The sequence below is a fragment of the Manacus vitellinus genome, unplaced genomic scaffold (genome assembly GCF_001715985.3).
Source record: "Manacus vitellinus isolate BGI_N305 unplaced genomic scaffold, ASM171598v3 scaffold_13_pilon, whole genome shotgun sequence".
In the NCBI taxonomy this organism is placed as follows: Eukaryota; Metazoa; Chordata; class Aves; order Passeriformes; family Pipridae; genus Manacus; species Manacus vitellinus.
This window is the reverse complement of record NW_021938999.1, coordinates 8728435-8753629: the sequence shown is the minus strand read 5'-3', so window position 1 is coordinate 8753629 and position 25195 is coordinate 8728435. Positions and strand designations below refer to the sequence as shown.

The following is a 25195-nucleotide window of genomic DNA, read 5'->3' as shown; positions in this document are numbered from 1 at the left end:
CTGTCCAAGGAAGTATGCTATTTTGGTACAGTTTTGTTTTGTTTTAAAGTAGACTATGTTTTTTGTTTTATTAGTAGATCAAAAAGTACAAAGCAAGTCTTCTTTTGTTTGGCAGAGGTGGAGAGAAGGTGTGAGAAGATCTTGGGCTTTCAGTTTAGGACCTGTCCCTGAGAAAGTCTTTCTTTCTCAGGAAAACTTTAGTTCTGGGGACAGAAATCCATGAAGCTTCAGGCAAGGAAAAGTGAATGTTCTGAACGTGAGTAATGGATGGACGATCTGTAGAAGAAATCCATCCTTTCTTTGAGGAAATTTCTCATCAGTGAAATGAAATGTCACAAATAGGCAAAATTCGACAGGACCTTATAATCCAGCATAAGATCAGCAGGCTGTTTTGCCCCTATGTGTCTGTGTCACAGGTCTGAAAAAATCTCTTCCATCTACATCTCCTCTTCTGGGACTCTTTTAAAAAAAAAAATATTGAGAAGCAAAAGCAGGGATGCATCCATGGGGTAAGGCAGTGGCCATTGCTTTTGTCCTTGCAGCTCTGCCCTTCACTGATGAACCCTGCAGACCTTGCACACCTATACTTCAACAAGTCATGGAGGATGCCTGGCCATTATCACCAGACTAAAAGATGCAGCCAGAAGTAGATCACCACCTATCTTGCAGACCTATCTTTCACCTAATATCAAAATCAGAATATTTGACTACAAAGTGGGAGAGTGGCTTCTAGGCTCTACCTGGCTTGAGCAGGGGAGTTAACCCTCTTCTCATTCACCACAGAAAACCACCCTAACCACCAGGCTGTAGGATAACCTGGGTCCCGAAATGCTCGGCTCTACCCTCTGTTTGAGGTTGCGCTACTTGCAGTCAAGCACAGAAGCCATGAGGACAAAGAGAAAACAAGGTAGTGCTGGCTGGGTAGCTCACGTCTTGAGCTATGAACACAAGGACCTGGAACTTCCAGTCCTAGGTTTGGTCTTGTTTTCTTATCCTACATCAGTAGCACAAAGTGCACCACTAAGCTCTGCCAGGCTGAGAACAGCAAAAATAAAGGACCTGCTGAAACCAAAGAGACCAGGTCCTCAGTGCAACTAGGAGTAACAGTTACAGTGGGCAAACTGGTAGCTGAACTCATCTTTGTGATCAAATAGCCACCTTGAAACCTCTGACCTTCAAAGACTTGCATTTCTGTAATATCTGCTAACCAGTTTTCTCTCCCAACTTAACAGTTTGATGGGTGAAAACAGGAATGACCACAAGCATACAACACCTGAATTGAAATCTCGCAATTAACTTTCTTCTTTCAGCAGCAAAGCAAAGGATATTGCCAAGGATCTGTTGATAAGCTTGAATTAAGAGCACTCTGTGCAACCTTTCAATTTTTGTTTAAGAAGTTTTACATTGTGTTTTGGAACCTTCTGTTCCTGTGCAGCACTGACCCTGCTTTCAGACTTTGACATAACTTTTTAGTAGTTTTTCATGGTATAATGCTCAGAAATGTACGTTTCCCTGTTTAACTTTGCTGGGCAAAAGAATCATACAAAGACCACCAACTTTCTGGATTCACTTAATGCATCAGCTTTATTATAACACCAAGTGTTATTGAAAATGTAGCTCACCAAATAAACCATCTTTCTTCCCTCTGTGTAAGCAGTGCTTTTTTTGTTCCTACTCTCACATGCACATTAGTAGAGTGCTGCCCTGAACATTACCTTTTCCAGGTAAGAAAAAAGAAAGCAAATAAATCACTTTCTATCAATAGTCCAGGGAAAGATTAAAACCTCGCCCAGAAATGTGACTGTTAATTTACAGAAACCCATAAAAATCAGGCTGGGTGCCAAGCAGTACGGCATTATTTGTGCTCCAGCATTCTTTACCTCTTTATGTTCAACAGTGCATGACTCGTTAGACAACTCTCATTCCATACAGACAGATGAATAATTGTCTCAAGCAGACATGGCTTACAGCCCTCCTACTTTCTCAAATTGACTGGGTAGGCTGTAAGGAGCAGCTTTCTGCTGTAACTTAAAGGTCTTTGTAAGTGGGTTAAAAGTTTGGGGTGTTTCACTGAGTCCTGGTAACAGTACAGGACATGATCACTTCATGAGCCCCAAAGCAGGAAAATGAGAAGGATCAAAAGAGAACAATCTCACAAAGTACAGTCATTAGGATTTATGGTATTGATGTAATGAACTGTTTTACTACTTTTATAAACCTTTGCTTGGTGCCTCATGATACTGTGAAAGAAATCTGGAAATGAGGAGCCATCACTTACTGCATAATTTCTGGCAAAATTCTGTAGGGATGTGGGCTTGGTCCCTGACCCCTTGGTATTCATGTCGGAGAACTGAAAGAGTATAACCTCCTTGCTAGTGAAATGCAGTGAAAAATGAGTGGTGTGCTCAGCAAGGCATGGGGAAGGTCAAGTTACATGAAGTGCTGTGGATCAATTGGCAAGGTGAGCTCCTTTGAACAAAGTTATTTTAATATGCAAACTCGCATATATTAAAACAAAGACAACACGAGTTCTCACATGATATAAGACCATATCCCAGAGGGCAGCTCACTGCAGAAGATCTCCCCATAGCAGCAGATAAGGGACCTGAGCTCCTGGTATAGGGGAATATTGGAATATGGGACTAGAAGTAACAAAACCAGCTGGAAAGCTTCATCCAGTTTTGCATTCGCAATTTTTCAAAAGCTAAAGTGGGAGAAGAAGCCCAGAAAAAAAAGCAACAGAGTAACCTGAATCTTTGAGATTGAAGAAATTAAGCATCTTAATTTTATATAGTTTTCCAGAAGAAATACTATTAAACAGAGGCTTCCTGGCAAGACAATTTTTAGAAGTGTTCATAAATTTACTAGGAAAAGGTCTTGTCAGCACTCAGTTACTGGAAGCTGAAATTAGTCAAGGTCAGATACTTTCTAAAATGTGTGTTATAACTCAAATGGATATTAGAAGCCAGAGTGACACTTTAGGATTAAGTTATACAGCAAGTGAAACTGTGTTGTCAGGCACCGTGGTGTCTTTACCATGATGGTGATGATGATATTCATTGAATGCAGGTATATTCTCCCATTTCTGCTGTTTGGACAATGTGGAATCAGCAAGATTTTGTTTGTTTTCATCTCAAGATTGTATTTCCCTCTCAAAATTTAGATTGAAACATGTACAGTAGTGGATTTCTATATGACAAATTTTCTTCACAGTGTTCAGATCATCCCTACAGTTAACATTTTGAATATTCTTCCTATCTGTTATGGACATGTTTTCATTGTATGTCACCCCCCATCTGCATACTGCCTGTTTGGTACAGGTGACTGCAGTGCTGGAACCTTTGCCTGTTTGTCTCCTACCTGTCTGCATGGCAGCCATGACTTTTGGGATGGATGTTACTAAGAATTAGCAGCAATACCATGTAAAATGCCATATGGTTGAGATAGCAATCAGGTGCCAAGTACAGAACATACACATTTCATGTATAGTGTATATATCTCAGTCCATTCATATCTTGTCTTTCTTGACATGCACAAAGCTGGAGGTGCCTGCACTAAGCTTTGTCAACAGATATGATGGGTTGAAGCCAATAATTACTGTGGCTGGAAGGCACAAAGCGAAGCGACAGGTTTCCTACTGAATCTTGGATGTAGCAAGCTGTCCCATGCCTGGCAAGTGGCTTCTCCAGAACAGCCATTGGGTGTGCAACATGCATATTGGCACCTGCCCAGCAACACATAGTTGTCAACCTACCAGTCAACACCAAAAGCCATTTGGGCTAGTAAGGTACCTGTGGTGGGAGAAACTGGAGAGCCTCCTACTGAACAAAGTGAGACAGAAAACACACTGACAGAAAGGAAGGAAGAAATCAGTATTCAGGGTTCAGTTCCTAGGATAAGCCTTCAACAGGGCTGCTGTCATGTATTCTCTGAAAATAAGATACAGTCCTATCGCCTGCCATTGCTATTAATCACACAAACCACACATGAATAGATTAAAAATCTGATTTTTTTCAAATTACTGTTGAAGCCAAAGAGAGTGAAAAAGAAAAGAAAGTGAAACAGATGGGAGCAGGTAAAAGTTGCAATTTAAAACTTGACAACAACTCTAGCAATAAGCACAGAGTAACTCTTACCGGGTTCTCAGTCTGGTTGATACCAATAAGAAAGACAAGCTCAGAGAAGAAAAGGGCAGCCACCAGGTTTTTGTGGATACTGTGCAAATTGGAACGTAGTGTGCGGATCAGGACCAGCAGAATGAAGGTGATCAGCAAAGCCGCCAGCGAGATGGATACAGTTGTGTAAGTGACGATCTTCAGAGGAAGCACCTCTCCATTCTGTAGAAAGACAGATTGATAGGCTCTCTTGGAGTTTTTCCTTCCTTTTTCTCCAATCAAATCTACTACTTGGAATGTCAGTGTTTTCATTACTACTGAGCCAACGTATAGATTTACTTTAGGACCAAAAGGAGTGGGTGATGCCACCTCTTTAGTCACTCAACATGTGGAGTGTGTATGGGCAGCACTGACCAGGTGGGAAGTTCCTTTCAGCAGATTCAATGGCAGGTGCTGTCAGGGACAGGCAAACACACTCCTGACACACCGCATGGGATGGATCTGCTGACAATTGTCTGAGTCACCCTCAAAGCTCAAGCTCTGAATGAAAGCCCTTGCAAACCAAAAGCCTCAAAAATCCTGAGTATGATTTCACCCACCTCTCGTTTGGAAATGTCCATCAGGACAGCAAAGCTGGTTATATGGTTGCACTGGCAAGCGATATGGCTCTGGTTTCTGGAAAACAGCTCACATCCTCTGGAGGACCAGGCACCTGTCCCGCCAATCCTATGGGGAAAAAAAATATTTCTGAGAGCCATCCTCTGATCTCCCCTTGCCTCCTGCTGCTACTGCTCTCTGTGGGAGCTTCAGCTATGCAACCAGACAGGACTGTAAGTACCAAGACAGAAATATTTATACCTGTCACCTGCCTGAAAGAGTATAATCAACTTAAAATATTTTCAGTTGAAGTAGTTTCTGATAAGACAGCTGGCATTCATGGCCAAATTTTGTGGTTTTAGAACAACCTGGTTTGACTTTAAAAGGAAAAAAATTGTAAAAATTTGCTTTTGGATCAGTGACCGCACAAGTAATATGGGGAGGAGATTGCACAGAAAAAAATGGTTGTAACAAAGGTAGAAGTACTAAAACCACAGAGAGATACATGTTTTTGAACCATCTCTACTTCCCAGATCTAGACACTGTTTGCACAGCTCTTATGTGAAATATATTTCAGCAGTAATATGATATCGTTATAGTGTTCCTCTGAAAAGTAGACAAGAAAAGGTTAAAACTTTTTCTAATAAATAATACTTCATATAAAGAGCTCTCTTGTGTCAACAATTCTTCCCTGTGCAGTTTTGGTTAACTCCAAGTGACTTTGTAAATTATTTTATATCAATATTAATTATTCTATTTTGAAGTTAATGAGTAATAAAAATACTCTTGTAGTTACTGAAAAAGCTTTTAATTAGATCAGACAGGACCTCTTTTTCATTCAGCAATAAAGTATTTGTTACACAATTTTAATATCACTTTCTCTTGGAAAGTACTCGCTTTCTAAAATCTCTTTCATTACATGCAGAGTAAGAGCTGCTTTTCAACTGTGGCTGTAGGAAGACGTAACACAGATAACAATGCCATTGATGTTGCCAGCAAATAGCTAACAGATGAATCACTTTAGAGCTAATGAGTTATTCAAGCCCATCCAATGTTTAAAAATTCATGAAAAAGGACTTGCCATTCCCTCATAATCGACAGAATCATCTGTGTATACAAGCAAATACATTTGCCTACTTCACACGCAGGCAAATGGAGTAGTTTATTATTGCAAATACAAGAGATTTGTGTTGCCTCTTCGATCCTTTCAATGACATAATCTCCTGAAGCCTTTGACCTAGGTTAGTTCGCGCTTTTATTTCCAGCACAGGATATTGCCTTGTAATGGATTTTTCCATAGTTTTTGGGTTACTAGGAAACAAGTAACAAGCTACTCCCCTTACCCTGGGCAGACCATGTCATCTTCTCACTAAATACCTGAGTTCGTAGCTGGAAATTGCAATATATATGTAACAGTAACAATATTGTGCAAGCATAACATGCAGATCACATGGTTACCTCTCAACACATTTCCTTTTCTTTTATCCACGCTCCTAAAATATCTCCAATAGGACTGTGCTGTTTCCACAATGCCATAAACCCAACAAAACATCAGCACACACTGCTATAGTTATAATTTTTCTCATTTTCAAGAAAAATATGTCTTTATCTTGAACTTCACTCAATACAAAAGACTTAAATGAGCCATTTTCAGAGTATTTCATCTTCTTCCTAACACTTGCCTCCTAGAGAGTCAAGTACTCTCTCCTTATATTCTGCTTATGTATTACAATTGCTTCCCATCAACTGGAAGAGGTCAGAGGTCCCAAAGAAGGTATTTCCTCTCCCTCCAATTTTTCACGAAAACAAATTAAAGTAAATCCTCAATAGCTGATGAAATGAAAAGTTGCTTCTTATCAGTGCAACTGTCTTTGCATTGACTTTTGATACAAACATTTGAGATTCAGAAATTTATAATCTTTACTCATATAATTTTATCTGCAAAATCTCAGTCCTCCTTTTTACCAACATGAAGATTTAGTTTTGTAATTTTTTGCACTGCCCCTGGCTGAGGCATCAAGGAGAGTGCCTGTTTGCCATATGCTCTGTCCATAGTCATTGGAATGTAACAGGAGAAGATTCAGTCCACGTAAGAGCTGAATCATCTCCTGGAGATCTTGATTTAAAGACCTCAGACAAGCCACAAATGCAAACACTGGAGTCAGACTATGCCTGTCCACATATACGTCTGTGAGCAAAAAGCATGCGCAAATACAAGGAAATTGTGAGATTTATTATTGCTGGGTGAAACTGAACCCTGCAGAAAGTCACGACAGCATTGTGTTTGTTAGAAACTGCATGGTTAATCCTTTGTTTGAGGATAATTATTTTCATTTTTCTCAGGTTGGTGGGAAATACATGGCTCTATTTCACCAGAAAACAGTTGCCAGTTGAATAAACAGACCAAAAAGTGTTTTCCTCCAGAATTATCTTCCTAGATAGGGCTTCTCTGCTACTGAGACAGTTGTCACTCATAGCTCTAAAGTAAGCAGAAGACATACGTGATGGAATGATTCCAGAAGACACAGACAGGCTTTGTTCTCTCCTCTGTTTCCAGCATGGTGTACTCCACTATGATGGGCTTTTCCACCAGATTGGGAGGAAACTCCCCGTCACTGTGAATGGCTGTGCTCACCACAGGTGTGTTAATAATTGGGCGATTTGGCAATCTGCACAAGGAGAAAAATTGCACAGTGATTGAAACATGAAAATGCAAAGCGCTGACTCGCCAGGTTCTCCAAATAAAAGGTTTCCAGTCACTTCCACTCAGAAAGAAAAGTAGATGCACCATCAGCCTTCCACACAGACCAAAAGCTGCTGGCACTTCTGACATGGTTATTCTCCTACAGTGTGCCAGAAGAGGACAAGAGACAGTACTGCGGTGACAACTGCAGCACTGATGACATTATACTGACATGACGGTCAGTATAAAAGCAGCTCTGTCTCCTCCACACACTCAGAGGAAGTAGAAGAAGAGATCTGTACAATTCACAAACAGGTCTGAAGTTTACCTCAAGCTCCTTCGGTCAGGATCATAGTTTTCAGGCAGGAGGTGCCCCAGGGATCGGTATATAACGACCATGGCAACAGTATGATGTGTTGAGTCCTCTGGATGTCGCTTCTTTCTCTTTGCAAAAGCACTTTCAGGGTTGAACGCACCACTGCTTAACTTAGAGGATATTTTTTGATTTGAAGGCTTCATTGTAGGCACTGCTACGGAATTAACACAAATATTAAATTCTTTTCACACAGCTTCAGAGCTACCATTTAAACTGGTAATTTTGCTTTGTAAAGATACAGAGATGTTACTGTTGTTATAACTCTAGGCTCAGCGTGCTCTTAATGTTATATTTGACATTTTTAATAAAATTTTAGCACATTTCATAGTTATATAGCTGATAATCAACCACTGAACCACGAAAAACCATTTAGTCTAGCTAGAAAATAAGCAATTTCTAAGCTAAGAGATTCATAAGTGTATAAATACCCCATGCATAACTTAAGGAGAACATTAAAACAATATGCATGCTATTAAATTGCATGTACCTTTATATATGGTAGAACCAGTGTTATGAACACACCAACTAGTCACATAGGATTTCTCCCTGCTAATTCTGTCATATAATGAGCTTTAAGTTTTGACAGTGTCTTTTAAAAGTCACATTTCCTTTTTTCTTACAGAAAAGATACAAGTCATATAAACAGATGCCCTGTTTATGAACAAAAAGTCATAAAGCTGTATGAGCTTAGCGTGTATTATTTTCACAAGTGTTACTATTTCCCCACGCAGAGGATATTCAGACATAGTATGTGTATTGCACTTTGAGTTACTCTCTCTCTCTTTTCTTGCCCAAGGAAACTTGTGGTGCTTCTCAGCAATATCAAGGTACTCCAGAGACACTGGGAAGCAGGTACTTCCCCACATATTTTCCCTAATCAGCCAGCTTAAGACTCTGATTTGTTGTCTAGTTCTGATAATGTCTCTGCTCCCAGATTTGGATTCTCCATCTCTCACACCACCTCCCTCCATCTCTGCAGTGACTGGAGGAAGGCAGCTGTGGGCCTACAGGCTCTGGGCAGCCATCCCATCCTATCCTGGTGGGAACAGAGGCAGAGCATTTCTCCCACTTTGACAGGGCTGTTGGAGGGGCTGCATGCGAGACCTGACAGACAGGTACAGCCAGTTACACAGCCCCCCATGCTCCCATTGCTGCCGGCAAGCAAAATGCCTCACAAGTATGCACAGCTGCTCCATCCCTAAATAATGTTTGCTTGTGCAGACGGTCACCCTGCTCTCACCCCAGTACCACTCTGCTTTGTGAGGATAAATCATGCTCTTTGGGAACTAGTTATAATTGCTCTCCAAATGGCAGCAGAAGAGTTTTACCTTTCCTGTCTGAAGGTCTGAACAAAGTATCAGGGAAGACAACAGATGACTCCAGATCTTTTGGGTAATCTTCTTTAATCTCATGAAATCGTGGTATTCTAGCTCCCGTGAAATTTGACTTGTCAAAGATGTCAACAGCAATAACTGTGGGGGGGAGGAAAAGTTTCCCATAAAATTAACTACAATGCTTTCAAATATGAATGATATTGCAACACAATGAAACATGATTAAAAGGTCAAAATATCTGCACAATGCAGATAAGAAATTTAACTCCAAAATACAAAGTAAAATTTAATTTCTTTCAATTAATACCTTATATGACAACTAAAAGCTTATGTGTCAGCACTATGTTACATTTATCAAATTATACATGTATTTCACAGTGGAAAGGAATTCACAAGACAGTATCTCATACTAGAAGAACACTACTGCAAGCACTGGAAATAAAGAATCATAGAATTGCTTAGGTTGGAAAAGACCTCTAAGATCATGGAGTCCAGCTGTTAACCCAGCACTGGCAAGTTCAGCACTAAACCATGTCCCTGAGGGCCAGATCTACATGTCTTTTAGATACCTCCAGGGATGGTGAATTCTCTGGGCAGCCTGTTTCAATGGCTGACCACCCTTTCAGTGAAGAAATTTTTCCTAATATCCGTCTCTAGCTAGATCACTTAGCTGGTACTTCTCCAGCAGCAGCTGACTTTGTGCTTTCACAAGGGCCTTTTCCTGGCTGCTGTTCAGTGCATGCTCCTGCTCCACAGAGCTTCTCCGTGTGCTGCTGGCTTGCTCCAGTGTGTGCTGCATGTTCCAATATTAGACTTGCTTCTTAATAGGAAGACTAAACCTGCTGCTTCAAAAGCACACTTCTTCTACATCTGTTATAGTGTAAAGTCAGCTAAGCAAAGAAAATAACCTGTACTTTACCTGGGATTACTCCTTAGTCCTCCAGTTCTCCTTCCCTCACACCAGCAGTTTCTTCCTAGCTCACCTCATCATCTCTGCCTGTTGTCTAACTGCCAAAATATTTAAAAGCAGCTGAGTTGGCTTTAACTTTCCCATTTAAGAGAAGTCACTGAGTGCCAATTTACATGTTCTAATGAAAGTGAAAAGCTGCAAGTCCTGGGGGTAACCTTACACCAAAAGCTGTGATCCACTGCAAGTTTCTGTATGAAGAAATATCCAAGTTAAGATCTGCAAATTCCCATTCCTTTACCAGTCTCTAAATAACTCCCAGATGAGACATTAGGAAACTCTATTAACACCATGTTCACCTGGAAAAACTGTCCGAAAGAAAACAGACCCCTTTCAGGCCAGAGTTGCCTCACCCCTCCCAAGCTCACACCTTTTTACACAGAAAGAGCTGGTCAATTAAAAAATCATGATTTACAGCCTGCAAGAAATTCTGGGGTTTGTTTTCATCTCAGTTCAAGTGGGTTAAAATGCTGAGCATACTTTTTTTTTCTGAGCGTGAAGATAAAAATATTTTGATTCTTATAGTCCCGAATCAAAATGTATTTCAGTTTTGGTTTATTAAGCAGAAATCAAAATGTTTCAGTTTGGTTTCAGTTTGGTTTAGTTTGGCTGTCCCCCCCAAAGTTGACGCAGGACGTTACAACTTTTGTAGCTTGACTGTCTTGTGCCTTTGGTTTTATGCTGCTGTGACTGTGGAACATGAAGCATTCTCAGGACAAGGTTTGTAGGCAATGGGTGTAGCTGGGAAAATAAGACAAACTTTTGGGCACATAAGCCCTTCTTCAGGTCTGAAATAAAAGCAACAGCTTGAAAAGCTAAATATGAGTTCAGGTTGATAATAGTTTAGAGCACCTCTGAAAGAAAAACCATGGAGCAATGCTGCTTGGGAGCAACCTCTGAAGGTCACCCAGCTCTATCTCACCTCCTGCTCAAAGCAGGACTATCACCAACACCTGATCAGCTCAGATTGTTGGTACCCAGGAAGAAAATTAAATAGAGAAGAGGCTGACCAGCTATGGTTGTTGTGCTTCACTCACACATGTACAGCAGGGACACCTATGGAATATATTACAGTTCTACAAGTGGAGGAAATGCTATTTGCCTCTCAGAGGAGACATTCCCTGTGAAAGGTGCCAAAGGTGTCTTGGTATGCCTGATGTTTCTTTCTCAGTTTAGACACATTCTGGATATTTTGGATCCCAAGGATTTTGCTCTGATTATGGGTTTTGCAAGACTGGGAGGGTAGTTGAACACCTGGATGGGTGATTCCAAGAAAATACCTTTCAGCACAGGAATTTCTACAGAAGATGGCTTTTTGGATATGTTCCAGGCTAGGAAGGCACGTGAAAAGACCTCTAAGATCGAGTCCATCCTTTGACTGATCATCATACTGTCAATTAGACCATAGCACTAAGTGCCATGTCCAGCCATTTCTTGAGCACCTCCAGGGACGGTGACTCCACTACCTCCCTGTGCAGTCCATTCCTATGCTAATCACATCAGTAATATGCAATGTGATCAATAGTTGGGTTGTTTATTTTGTTCTGCAGTAATTCTTCAGGTGGAGGCGGTGTGGTTTTTTCAAAAACTTGGATTTACTACATTCAACTATACTATTTGGTCCCAAAAGGCATTCCCTTTACATACAAACTTAGTATTTCCTACTATCTCTACACTACTGCGACTGCAACAAATGCCACATGGGGCATGGAAGGAATATGGCCCAGAGGGAAAATAGAGCAGGCATCTCCCAGGAGGCCCCCATGGCAACTTAGAGATATGGATCAAGGCTCAATGGACTTGAAATGAATGCAATGATTTTTCTCAGTGGCTACTACTAAAACAAATAACTAGCATCTCTATTCAGCACATTTTTAAAACTAATACAAAATGGCAGTTTTCAGCACAGATACTCACTCATATTAGTGGCAACAATTACAAAAGGTCTTAGGTAGGTTTTCTTCATGTTCTGGGCCACGTTGTTGAAATATTCCTCATAGTGCCTGAGCAGGTGAGCGGTGCCACCCTCCGTTCGCTGAATTTGCTCCCAGTGCTCCTTGTTGCTGCGGTCCAGTAAAGCACTGCCCACTTTGATAATATTCTGAGAAATAAAGTACAAGCCTAAATTATGAAGCAAACAAAGTGCTGGGTTTCAAGTGAAGAATATTGAAACTGATTGGCATTACCACCTTAGGTGAGTGTATAGTGAAATATTTTAATGCAGGCATGTTTTACTGCAGCCGTATGAAAATATGCACACCAGTTACTCACCCTCAGGTTTTTTTGTTACTTAAACAAATCCCCCCAAACTTTTTATAAGCAAAGTAAGCCAAAACTGGAGGCTGTAAGAGAACTGCCTACTTTCCCCTTAATGACAGGAAATCTAGCAAGAAAATGCAGAAGGAAAACCTAACCATGTTTTCTTTGTCTCAGAGAGATAAGAAACACAAAAAGCACAGCTTTTAGTAGGTACACTGAAGAACTCCCCCAGAGAAATCAAAATAACGTTTTTTTCCGAAAAACAAAAGAAAGCCAGAGATAGCAATATCACTTTCTCTTTAATTTTTTCTTTCACTTTGTTGTTTCCTGGATAACAAAGACAACTTACATGGTGAAAAATTACAAAAGTATTAACTTGCACAGACAAATTTGAAAATACATAGGAAAACTTAAATCATGTTACTGTCTCCCCATTTTTATGTTGCTTACAAATGATATTAAAAAGTAAGTTCTTTCTGAGGACCTCCCCCTTCTGCCCTTTTTTAGAAGAATATGCAAAGAGACCCTCAGGCTGAATGAGGCTAAAAGAGACTGCCAGTATGACACCTTAACCTAGGGTGAGAAGCATGACATGGTTCCCAGGAATGCAGGAGACACACGCAGTACTTGGTACCAGGCCTCCTCCATATTTGTGAATATTATTTATGTTTTTTTATTATCTATTTTTCAGGCTTCTACTTGAGACTATAAAAAAATAAATTCCTCTTCCCCCTGTGCTCCTTCAGCCTAGGCTGTTACCTCCTTTTTCTCATGAGCTGTATCCATTAGTTTTCAAATTCCTGACCTATCCTAAAATATTTAGGGAGTTCTTGAAAACATCATCTGTATGAATTTCAGTGCCAAATGCAGAGAACAATAAATTAAACCGAGGTTTCCAAACCATTTATTTTTTGCTTATTCTTATTTTTGTTTAACAACATATGCTGAAAACGAAGTTCCTTCTCAAGATCTGAATGGGGGAATTCATCCACTTCCCAGCCCACAAGAAAGGAAAAACAGAATCTCTCAAAATCTCAAAATCTGGTGCATCTCAAATGTAAAACATTTCAGAAGTTCTCCACTCTCTGTGGACTCTACAGCCCAAGACACAGAGGAACTTTGTCAGCCACATTTCCTCCTGCTCCTATCTCCTCAGTGACATCCTCTTCTGGTGAAGCTTGCCTTGCACAAGGTCTCCAAATTCACCCCAAAGTCTGCCTGACCCAGCTGGTCCTCATGGAGTACTGTTAACAGTGACCTGCTCACTAGTATTAGCAGGTCTTTGGTAATAACTGGGCCTTTTGTGAATGCTCTGGCCAGCAGAAGCTCTCTGGCATGGATTTTAGTATGTGCCTTAAAATATCAATATGACATGGAATGTCTTTCAGTGTACCAACTCATGACTCAAGTGTTTTCAAACTGAATTAGAGGAAACCTTCAGAGTCGGTAACTGGCTCAGACTTAGTTCACTGCACATTTAAATGAACATGATCACATTAGGCACGTTTTACAATAAAACTGAATATAGTACACAAAACTATTTTAGTCAGGAATAACACATGAACTTGATTTTTTTTTAATATGGGGAATTTTGCTTTTGGCTGTTACTATGATAGTATTTATTAGAGGAGCTCTGTCCATTTTATTTGTATTACACACACATACATGTGCATACACACATGAATAACCAACCTTCCATTCCAAATTGAGAAGACTGGCTTATCTGTGAAACAGATTAAGCAATTACATGATATTTGGTGCACCTTGGTGAAAGACAAATTTAATTATCCATTGCCAACTATCTTTTAAGACAAACTGTAAGGGCTCAGCACAATATACAGTATCTCTCTTACCTCATTGAATTCCACATCTCTTGTGGCTGCCAAGTCAAAGCCTTGCTGCTGGCTCTCATACTGGAGGACTCGGATCATCATCTGGTAAGATGTTCTCACGTCGTTGCCATACAAGCTGTGTGTGTATTTGGTGGCATTGTGCAGCGCTCTCACGATCCGTATGGTTTTGTCCCCATCCAACTTAGTCTCATTGCGGTGTAACTTCTCATTCTGAATCAAAGACAGGAAGGACGAAAAAACCCAATGATGTATCTTTTTTTTTTTCATTCTAGTTACAAAGACAATCATAATTTAGAGATTTTTGGCACATGGGAGTTGTTTGGTCAAAATTTTGTTTGTCTTGAGAAAGGGTTGGCAACAAAACTCAAGGGCAAATGTAACTGAAAGCCAGTAAAGCGCAAGGGTCCTGATGGAAAAGGAGGGGGTTCAAAGACTCAGTCAAAAGATTGAGTGCAGTGACATCAAACTGGAGTCCGAACCGAAGATCTTTTAAAAAATGACGGGAAAGACAACACAGCTTACCATGATTTTTAGATCCACAAAAGTGTTGGTGGTGCAGTTGAAAAGCTCAGGAGGCAACCAGCCCTTCTCAATGTTACAATGGCGAACGGCGTTTCCTGCAGGAAACAAAGCATCAATGGCAAATAATGTTCTGAATTGTGCTAGGTAAATACTCATAGATTTCAGCTATCCTAAGTTTTCAGATTTCATATGTATTTCAATTTCCAAACTGGAGATCCCTGTCAGAGAAAAGTTAAAGACTACTAATCTTCATGAAACACTTTCCCCAGGCTTCAGAGAAGTCAGGCAAGCTTCCAGCTCTGCCAACTCAGTTCTCAGCCTCATTGCCCTAATGTTCTCAAATTAATTCATTTATTTATACCAAATATGAGAAGGACTCTGCACTTCCTAAGTACTCTTGAAAACCAATCCCTGCTCAGATTTCTGTGCAATAGCCTGTATAGGAAAACCTTCTGGATAAATGCTGTCCTCATGTCAACACATGCCAGCACCTCCACATGCTGCATGTGCTAAACACTTCAGCCAACAGGCATAGTTGCCTTTTTGCCACTTGTAAATGGACTGTGAGCAGTTTACTGTTTAATGTAGCCTACTATACTTTGTACTGCTTGTCAAATAATTTTGAAATGTGATTCTTGGTTGTGGATCCGTCGTGAATTGCAAGTTACAGATTCAAAATTTACATTTGTGCTAGTTAATTAGCACATAACATACTGCATGTGTCTAAGGTATTTAATTACCAATATCTAAATACAAAATATAATTATTTTTACTGTATTTAATTATATTATTTCTATTCCATGATTAGGTGAATACAATTAAGCTTTAGGTTCTTTGTCTGAATACTCATTATTATAAAGCTTACTTTTTTTGAATGTTCTGTAAAATTTACTTAAAACGTGCAACTTCTATAAATTCCTATAGCCTTGCCCACTAGCCTATTTTCTAGAAGAGACACCAAGGTCAACCACAAGAACAGTACAGAAAGCTTATTTTAATTCAACTTTATAGTGCTTAACAATGTAAATATTCTTCACCTTAAAAAAAATAAATCAATTCTATCTCCTAAAATCTTCAGAACATGAGCTTGCATGACAACAAATCTTCTGCACACCTACAGGCAGTGGCCTCCCCCCAGTAATATTTGGGGCAGTCAGATAGCTATTTATAACTCACTGAGCTTAAAAAGCACTCACAGCAGAGAGTTACCAGGCTCAGAAGCAAGATAGAGGTTTCATTTTTCACAGAACAGCCTTCAGAAAAGATTGAAAACTCTGTTTTCAAAAATCTGATACATGTTTTTAGGAATATATATATAAAAGCAGGTTGTCATTTGCCTGTTGTACAAAACAACACAACTCGCATGCTTTATAAAAGGTTGTTTTTCAGCATCTCACTTATGAATTAGAGAAAAGATGTTGGGTGGAAAAACATGAGTTCTCTTGTAACTCTTAGCTTTAGTAGCCTGCAACGCTAGTAAAGCAGTCATCACATAAGTGATTTTCCACACTTTATCTTTGCCCAGAGGAGCTGTATTGCAAAAGAACATTTACAAGTCACTATAAACTAAAACTTACATGTGCAAGAATTGCTTGAGAAACAGAAAATAGAACATTGGACTGTGCTTTTTGGAAAATAGAGATTTTCTGGTTTTTGTACATGTTTATTTGCTGCACTTTTGTATTTATTTATTGCTCTTGTTCCAAATGTATTTTAACAATTCTTTGGTTTCAGCTAGGTAAACTTTTCTGCTCATGATATGCATGAGCTGTGCTGCAGTTCTAGACCAAATTAATTAATGCCATTCCTTATGTACACATTTTTTTCTCTTCCCCGCCTTTAAACAGGCATGTAGATAAAGTAGTTAATGAATTACCCAGGGAACTTACCCACTGATCCTTTAGGACATGGCACAGCAGCTGGCTGGCCAAACTTGGTCTGTGGCCACCATATACCAGCCTCGAAAGCTTTGGGACAGCCATTATAAATTACTGAAAGCAGAAAAAGAAATGATGCAATTTTTCTGACAAGACAAAAATCACAACAAGAAGATATTTCAACCTATCTAAAGGACCCTCCTGTAATTCCTAAGCCCTTTCAGGATACCTGTCCTCTGCAGTGCCTTCCAAGATGTAACCTCTCAGCTGCTCCTTATCCAGCAGAGTGGGCAGACATGTACAGGGAGAGGAGAGCTCAGGATGATTATGGGGCTCTGGATTTTGGCTCTGTCTATCTCTGCTTGCTTCTTTGTTGTGGGAAAACATTTCTCCTTCATTTCACCCACGCACTGTGGCGATGGCTGCTGCAGCAGCTTTGTGCTGATCACAGGAGGAGGGTGAGTGGGTGGGTGAGAGGAAAGGCAGGATGGGCAAGACAGGGAAGAAAGGCAGAGTGCACGAGGTGCACGGCACACACTCTGTGGGCAGAAGGTGCAAGGGCTCTCACCCACCTGTTCATCTGCAGCTCAGCAATACAGCACCTCACTGGCAGATGAACTCAGGTTTAAAGACAAATTGGTATTAGTGTTTTGCCCTCCACGTTTTGCTCACTGCCTGCTCTGTCCCAGCTTGCTATATTTCCATTTGAAGAAAATTAAAAAGATTAGAATTTTTTTGCTTTTCCCCAGCCCCCATGAGACACACTGGCACAGAATTAAGAGGAGGGGTGTATGCTTAGGCTGCTGCAGCTCCCATTGCCTCTGCTGAAGCCATCCTTCTGGGTTCACATGCACCCCACAATACAGCTGCACGGCCACCGTTGTGTCCCCCCACTTGCCCACTGTCAGAAGCTCTGATCCTGCAGCTGCAGCCCAGCTGATCAGCAGCACATGCTGGACAGGAGGTACCTTCACAGCCCCTCACGGTGACTTCTGCAAAGGGGTTGTCGCAGCGGTTGCACTGACGCCCTATGACACCAGGTTTGCAAGGACACTGTCCCGTCTCCATGTCACAGGCACGCGTGTGGGAGCCAGACGGGAAGCAGTCGCAGGGGTAGCAGGTGTCACTGTTCTGGGGCCTGTAGTAATTTGCCTAGAAAAAGCACAATGATAGACACAAGGTATTTGACTGGTACATTCCAAATTACCAACGTTTCTGAAATCCTGCTCTAACAGTATGTGCATCATAAAAGGGCTAATTTTGTAAAGCACAGATAGAAATGACATTACTACTATCAGAAAATGTAATAGCTCTGGGCAGTGTGCTGTGTTAGCCCAGGTAAGCCAGAGAGGCAGAGCTGAGTGCTGGGGCTGCCCTGTGTCATAGAGACCCCAGGTTTGCACTGCCATTTGCAGTGGGGGCAGAGGGCCCATGTTATTTCTTGAGCACTTGCTGCCAGTGCCCGCTAAACATATTCTTGAAGGATTTACAGTTTTCTCTGCTTTGCAATTCCACTCCTATATGGCATGAACAAGCCAGCAAGGAAGGTTCTTGCACTGTCCATTTGTGTTTCACGTAGAGGGTGTAGAGGAAGCAATGATCACATATTCAAATTGCATCTGTACATGCTTTTGATCTGAGGCACTACATGATTGCACAAGAGCATGGAGCTGGCACCCCACTGACTCCATCTAATGCAACAGTTGCCGTGTATCCTGCTGGCATTTTGGACAGGAGCAGGGGGCTAGATTCACAGCCACTAGTCTGCACAGGCCCAGCTCCTCTGATGTCATTCAAGACTATTGTAAAACCTATTGTGAGAAGTCCTTTGTAAAACCTCCACGACAGAGGCGCCTCCACTCCCATGTCCCCCATCTGTCCCTGACTGCCCATGGAAATTCCCTTTAAACTCGTCAGAGGTGGTGCCTTTCGTATTCTTTACCTCTGTCCAGCTGCTAGGCCTTTGGCTGGCCATTGCACAGGGGGGAGCTTCACCCAGCTGCCCCGAGCTGTTTCATGACTATTACTCACTTGTGATACACAAAATACCACTGGCACTCCTCTGCACCCCTGTCTGATCTCACCCGATAAACAGGGCTGCACTTCAGAGATCAGAGCCAGGCTTTCATCCTCTCAGTTCGGTTTTCCAAACACAAACAAGATAAGAGCTTCACGCTATGATTTTGAGAAGGGTGGTGCCAGCAAAATGTTTTGGGTAATGATTAACTCCACAGTGCACACACACACACACACACACATATATATATATGATACAAAGCACAACTGTGTGTACTTTGTCTCAGGTACTCACCTGTAGTTATTAGCGATACAGTTACTTTTTAAACTAAAGAACTTTTGACTTAAGGCTGGTTTCTTTTGCTTACCTTGCAGTGGCATTCTCCATTGGTCTTATTGCAATCAGAATCAAACCCTTTACTGGTCTCACAATTACATGGGCCACAGATGGGATTTCCCCACCAACCTCTGGGACAAGGCAGGTCGATCCTACAAAAGAAAATCAAATTGAAAGTTATTTTAAGTTTCCTTTTAAAACACATGAAAAAAAAGAACTTAGGGCCAAATCTGCACTCAACTTCATCAGCTTATGTAGACTAATGTATCTCAGCCAACAATCAATACATATATAAATGCATATACACTGCAATACAAGAAAATTTAGAATATCAGTGCTATGAAACCCTAGAGGGAACATTTCTCTAAATATTTACAAGTGCATGGTTTACCTACCACCACAAACTGCCCTGGGATACAGCTGCCCAACATTTTATATTCCACTCCCCATCCCCACAGATTCCTGCCCCAGCCCTGCTGTGGGTGGCAGGGCTTCTTGTCCAGCCTACAGGGACACCATCTCAGGTGCAAAGCTGGTTGCAAACTCACCTTATAAAGAAAAGCCACTACTTTCAGCCAACCTGGCTTTCTCAGACAGCTCACTGCAGGGTCTGAAAAGCCCTGGTCTGCCACAGGGGAGGCAGAGGACACATGTGGCTGGAGACATGGAAGAGGGAAGGGTGGCAGCTTTGATCCAGACTATGAATCAAAGCCCGTGATTCCAACTATGAGTGCAGCAGCACAGCTCATTGAAAGTTATGCAGCAAGCCAAAAGCCACCCCAGCCAAAGGATAACCCTCATTTTCACTGGTACTGTTTATTCTGGGTAAGCTTCTGAGCTGGTTATCCCATAGATGCCCCAACACTAGTGCTGGCAAGAGACCCCTGGAAAGGGCCAGAGGCAATGACCTGGGTCTCTAATAGCTGGAAGTCTTTGTCAAGCAACAGCCTAGATGACAACACTGCTGAGACTGTGATCAGTGTAATACACAAGAAATCCCCTTCCTGCTCATTTTAGGAAAGAAAAGCTATTTCCCATCTGTTTTGAAGACCACTACCAATTTTGTTTACAGTAATTACCAGGTTTGTACTTCTATGCTTTAGAATATGAAAACCACACTGCTGCACTTGACACGATGTCAGCAGATAATGACAGGGGACAATGTCTCTGTGTCTCTAATCCAGAGGAATGAAAGACAAATCTGGCAACTGCAAGGCCAACATTTGCAAGCCCATACAACAAAAGGCAGAGGAAGAAGCCTGCAGTTTTCAAAGCGAAGGAAACATCACATGAGCTATTCCTAAACAGGCAGACAAATGCACTTCATTTGCACATCATGAATGGCCCATATTACAGTGAATCAAAGTGCCGCCTCTGGGATAAGACTGGTTGCTGAATGCTTATCTGAGGCCAGGAAGCTGCTGACGAGGGAATCTGCACGTTTCTCCAACAAAGCAACAGACACAGGCTCCCAGACTGTCCAGAGGAGATGGCTTTTTGCCAGTCCAGGGACCGGACCCAAACTGCAAAGCGATTTTATCTGGCTATGGGCCACCAAACTGGTGCATTGCTCTATGTGCTGGGGGAGCTGCAGGAGAGATGCAGAGCAAACTCGGGCAAGGTCCACCACAAGGCACAGGTGAGATGCAGTGCTGTCTAACACAACACAAATGGTTTAGCCCCTGAGCTGCTGATGAAGAAAAGTGGCTCCTGAGTAATATGGAAGTTTGTCTGGTTTCTGGGAAGAGCTCAGGAATGCCAAAAGGCAGGTAGCCTGCAAATACCATCCACTACGAACACTCAAATGGTAACAGGAAAGTTAACCAAAGTGGAAAAGGAAGTGAGAGGACTGCTGCCTCAGAAGAAGAACTACCTGGAAGGATCGAGAAACCAAGAACAAAATAATTCTCTTACTTGCTTTCACAGTACTGTCCATAGTAGCTTTGTCCACATTCACAGGTGTAGCCATGGGATGAACTGGGTTTGTGCACACATGTGGAGACATGCTCACATGGGTTCAAGTTACATACATCAACACAATCTCTCCCAAAGTACCCTGGGGAGACAAGGTCATAAAATTAGATCAACCATTGTAATTTACGATTTGCATGTCTACAAAAGACTGTCTATCTTAAGCTTATACACTAATAACACATCTACAATAATCAGTAGATTCCCCCTAAGATACTATCAGAAATAAGGTACTCTTTTCCTTCTCAAAATGGGAAAATAGTACAGCCAAAATGATAATGGGCCATTCTTTTTGACAGTCTGTTACCATGCTTGAGGCACCCTTGTGCCTTTGGTTCCCAGTTTTATATTCAGGGCATGTGCTACAAATAGTTTTGTATTCTTTTGCTGCGTGTAGGGGAGGTGACTGTGCTGGGTACTGACAGCATGTGCTGGCTCCATGCACCAAAACAGAGAAAACATTCAAAGTATCTTGATTAGGATGCAGAGTGAGAGACTGAAATTTAACAGCAGAAAAGGCTGGGAAAGAAAATAAAAAGTAAAAAAAAAAAAAAACCAAAAAAAAAAAAAAAGTAAAAAAAAAAAAAAACCAAAAAAAAAACAGAGAAAAGAAAAGGGGAGGTGCACAGGAGTCCTTTGGACCAGACACTGTCTTTGTTTGGTGGACACGTTGCCTAGATCCTTAGCCCATGACTGCAGTTTCAAGGTGCTATGGGTAAGAGTGAGAAAGATAATACTGACTGGAAAAGGAAGAATCAGAAGATGAACACTTTGCAGGCATGCTTCTGCTGCTGCACTGCTTCTGATGAGTGCATGAAGGTGTGATCCATCTCCTGGATGAGTGCATGGGATGGTCACCAGGTTACCTGGGTCACAGACACAGGAGTAGCTGTCCCAGTCATCACTGCAGTAGCTGTGCTGGGGACACGGGTTGGAATCACAAGGGTTATCCACCTCGCAACCCTCCTTTACGTTGATCTTGGTAGCCTGTTTCATGTTGAGTGTCGCTATGTTTGTAGATGTCTCTCCCATTCTTACTCCCTGGCAACAAAAGACAATTATTTTTAAATTAGAGTCTTCGTTCAGAGTACAGTACTATGTGTTTCACTACTCCCTTTAATTGATGAGGCTACATTTAAAGAAACATCATCTGATGAGTCAAACCCAGATTTTTTTTTTCAGATGTTTTTCCCCTGTGTGATCAGACTTGTACCTGGAAAAGTGGGTAGACTTTACTATTTTGATTCTTAGATTATGAAGGAAACAGAAATGTTTGAGCATGGATGAAAAAGAAAACTCCACATTTTCACCTGGGTATTTTCTCACAAGTTCAAAATCTATTGCTACACTTTTCATTTCATACCTGCATACATCCATAAAATCCCTGTTGAACAGAGACTTGGTCTCCAGATACACCTCCCACAATGATGCTTTTCATTTTCAGTCCAGGTAGTTGATTTCCAATCTGTACAGTGCTCTGTTGAGGAAAAGGACAGACAATAAGAAGCACTATCATCCTCTGTGACACAGCCAGCCTGCTTTCTGTAGTGATGGAGTCAAGCAGTAGCTGACAGTAGATTACAGAAAAACTAAAAAAGCAGTAAGGAGGCAGGCATTGGAATGTGTCTTTTTAAGGACTTCTTCATAAGATATCTTATCATTAGGCTTAATAAATTAATATCATTCATTAGACACAAATCACCACAGAAAATATCTCACAGCATAAGTATTTTTATCCTACTTTCTCCTAAAAACATTTCTGCAGTGCTTAGCTGCAAAGTTATGATGCTGCCTTACCTGGTACATCCCGTAGTCCAAGGACATGACAGCGAGGTACTTGAGATCTTTACCATCTTTAGCACTCTTCAGCTCTATCAATAAATGATGCCACTCCCCATCACTGACTCGTGACTGGCTCATTGTCAAACTAGCAACCTGGCTCAGGCCACTGTACACTTCAAACTGCACGTAGTTGTTCAGTATCTTTGGGGAAAAAAAAAAAGTCTTTTGTATTGGACTGGATGCATTGGAAGGAGAGGGCATGATAATAACATCTCCTAAGACAACCCAAAAAAGGAAAAAAAGACCAAAGAGTAAATACAAGACGAATGCTTGCAAGAACTCCTAGTGTAACTTTCGGCATTCAACTTACCTTATGGACAAAAAGACCCCAAAACAATAGATATATTTTTTGCATCTATATTAAGGCGTACTACTACCTCTGGTTAAAAAAATAATATTAAACCAATGAATATGATTTTTATGATATTTTGATCATTCATCTTTTGATCTTCGTAAAATGCTAAAGTAATAATATGTTTTTATTGATGTGCATTCAGCTGTGTGCATGAAGCTATGCAGTTCATCTGGTCATATCCACTGATGGGGGAGAATGAATTCTTTTCTAACCAAAGGCAGCCACATTTTTACCTGAATGTTGATCTTGGATGCAGCCCCAGCATTGGCTTGCATTAGCATGCCATTGACTTTCCGGGTTCTGAACATCAGCCCAATGTACCATGGCACAGAGATGGTAATGTCAAGGTCACTCCAAATGATAACGCTTTCACCACTGAAACGCTGAGGAGAAGGCATTGCTGTAAATCAAAATACAGAAGAGAAACAGTTGATATCCTTCAGGACAAAGGTTAAGAGGAAAAATGACTGTCTGTTGCAGTGATAACACAAGGTAGCTAGTCCCTCTTCTGCTGAGCTATATTTAATCTACTATGGATTAAGAGCCAGTCTAGGGGAGTTACTGTGAAGCAGTTGATAATACTGGAAATTCACAACCTTCCCTTGTTGTGGGGTAGGCATCTTGCCTGTGCTGAAAAGCAGCACCTCCACACTGCTATGGCATTACCAAGGTGAGAGCTGTTCCTAGAAAGGTAAACTCAAGATCTCTGCTGATACAATTCTGCTGATGAGTGGGTGGACAGAGCAGGAAGTATGAAGGCAACAGTTGCCACAGATATTTTCAACACACCCTTGATTACCTTCTTCTAATTAACAGATTTAACACAGGAAAAGGCTGAGATGCAACAGGAAATATGAATTAATTACGAATACTCCAGGGCCTGATTATTTAGCTGTCCCTGCTACATAGCCCTTTCACAGCGAGAAAGCTTGTGTGGAATCGCCTAAATCATCTGCTTTAAATATCTCAAGCTGACAGCTGAAGAGTTGCCCTCCTCTCTAACCTTGCAAGAACACAGCTCCTACAGGGAGACACTGATGACAGCCTTCAATGGAAAGTACTTTGCTGATGGAAAATAGGGGAACACCCACCCATTGGACTTTTAAAGTTGTTACCTTAGGTAACAGGAGCTACAGTACCATGGATTAGTTGATCCCACTGATTACAACAAACTAAGCCATGGGAGCTCTGTGCTATTTGCAGCACCTCATATGACACCTCCATCATGCATGGCACCTTGTAGAAGGATTTGCAGTCAGCCCCTGCCTGACATCCTTATTTGTGGGCATGTTGGTGATATTCATGGCAGCTTTTGGCAGTGGAAGCAGACCTCAGAGACTGGGTACAACTCCTAGATTAGTCTCCGGCCTTTTATTTTGTCATGTGCTGAGTCCATGTAGATGGTCAGTGAGACAACAGGGCTTAACAGTCTTCCCCCTTCTGCTCCACACTACCATAATCTACTGACACTTCTGACACCTTTTTTTTGTACTAGGACAGATCATGTATATACAAATGCATGTGCACTACTATGAGATGGCAAGTCCTTAGAAAAAGGTGGAGGGATGACACCATAGCAGAAAATGGAATAAAGTTGATATGAAGGTTTATTTTTTTGAGGAATAAACCCATGCCCCAAATTCTGATATGTCTGCCTTGCTGGTGTCTCTAAAAGGAAAGGCTGGGGTGGGGACTAGAGTGAAGGGGTTGGAGGAAAAGTGCAAGTCCTTTATCTCCCTATTTGTGAGAAACAAGATGTCAGGGACTAATGGGCTATCACTAGCCAAGCCAGAAGTGAAAACTGACTTGCCCTTCTCTAAGAGGTGGTTACCCAACCACCCCACACCAGGCTAAGTGCAGGCAGCCCCAAAGGACAGTCCTTCTCCCTCCTGCTCCAGGCTGCGATCTCCCTTTTGCATTCATACTCAGTCCTTCATGAATGCCAGCGAGAGCATGTGGTGTAACAACTGCAGTGTAGCCTGCTCTTGAAAACCAGACAGCAATTCAAAGAAGTTTGTCACCAGATATAGATGTCCTCAGCTTGCTTAAAACTTGAACACAGTGCTTAAATTCTGGCCGTCTGGGTGAGGGC

The 25195-nt window shown here is 41.4% G+C and overlaps 1 protein-coding gene across 5 annotated transcripts in view; it reads right to left on the bottom strand.

Annotated features, from left to right (window-relative positions):
* CELSR1 (cadherin EGF LAG seven-pass G-type receptor 1) overlaps positions 1-25195 on the bottom strand; it is a 168077-nt gene that overhangs the window by 19013 nt on the left and 123869 nt on the right. For 3 of the 5 annotated variants that reach the window (XM_018068021.3, XM_018068018.3, XM_018068017.3), the window contains exons 9-24: positions 23337-23503; positions 22704-22889; positions 22270-22383; positions 21773-21947; positions 20850-20991; positions 18967-19087; positions 17551-17734; positions 16595-16696; positions 14706-14800; positions 14184-14393; positions 11989-12172; positions 9100-9243; positions 7724-7925; positions 7214-7381; positions 4715-4841; positions 4137-4337 (exon numbers count right to left, since the gene is read on the bottom strand). In XM_018068021.3, the coding sequence (XP_017923510.1) occupies positions 4137-4337; positions 4715-4841; positions 7214-7381; positions 7724-7925; positions 9100-9243; positions 11989-12172; positions 14184-14393; positions 14706-14800; positions 16595-16696; positions 17551-17734; positions 18967-19087; positions 20850-20991; positions 21773-21947; positions 22270-22383; positions 22704-22889; positions 23337-23503 (2522 nt within the window). The remainder of the gene's footprint in view (positions 1-4136; positions 4338-4714; positions 4842-7213; positions 7382-7723; positions 7926-9099; positions 9244-11988; positions 12173-14183; positions 14394-14705; positions 14801-16594; positions 16697-17550; positions 17735-18966; positions 19088-20849; positions 20992-21772; positions 21948-22269; positions 22384-22703; positions 22890-23336; positions 23504-25195) is intronic. The other 2 variants (XM_018068016.3, XM_018068019.3) reach the window with 1 other exon arrangement.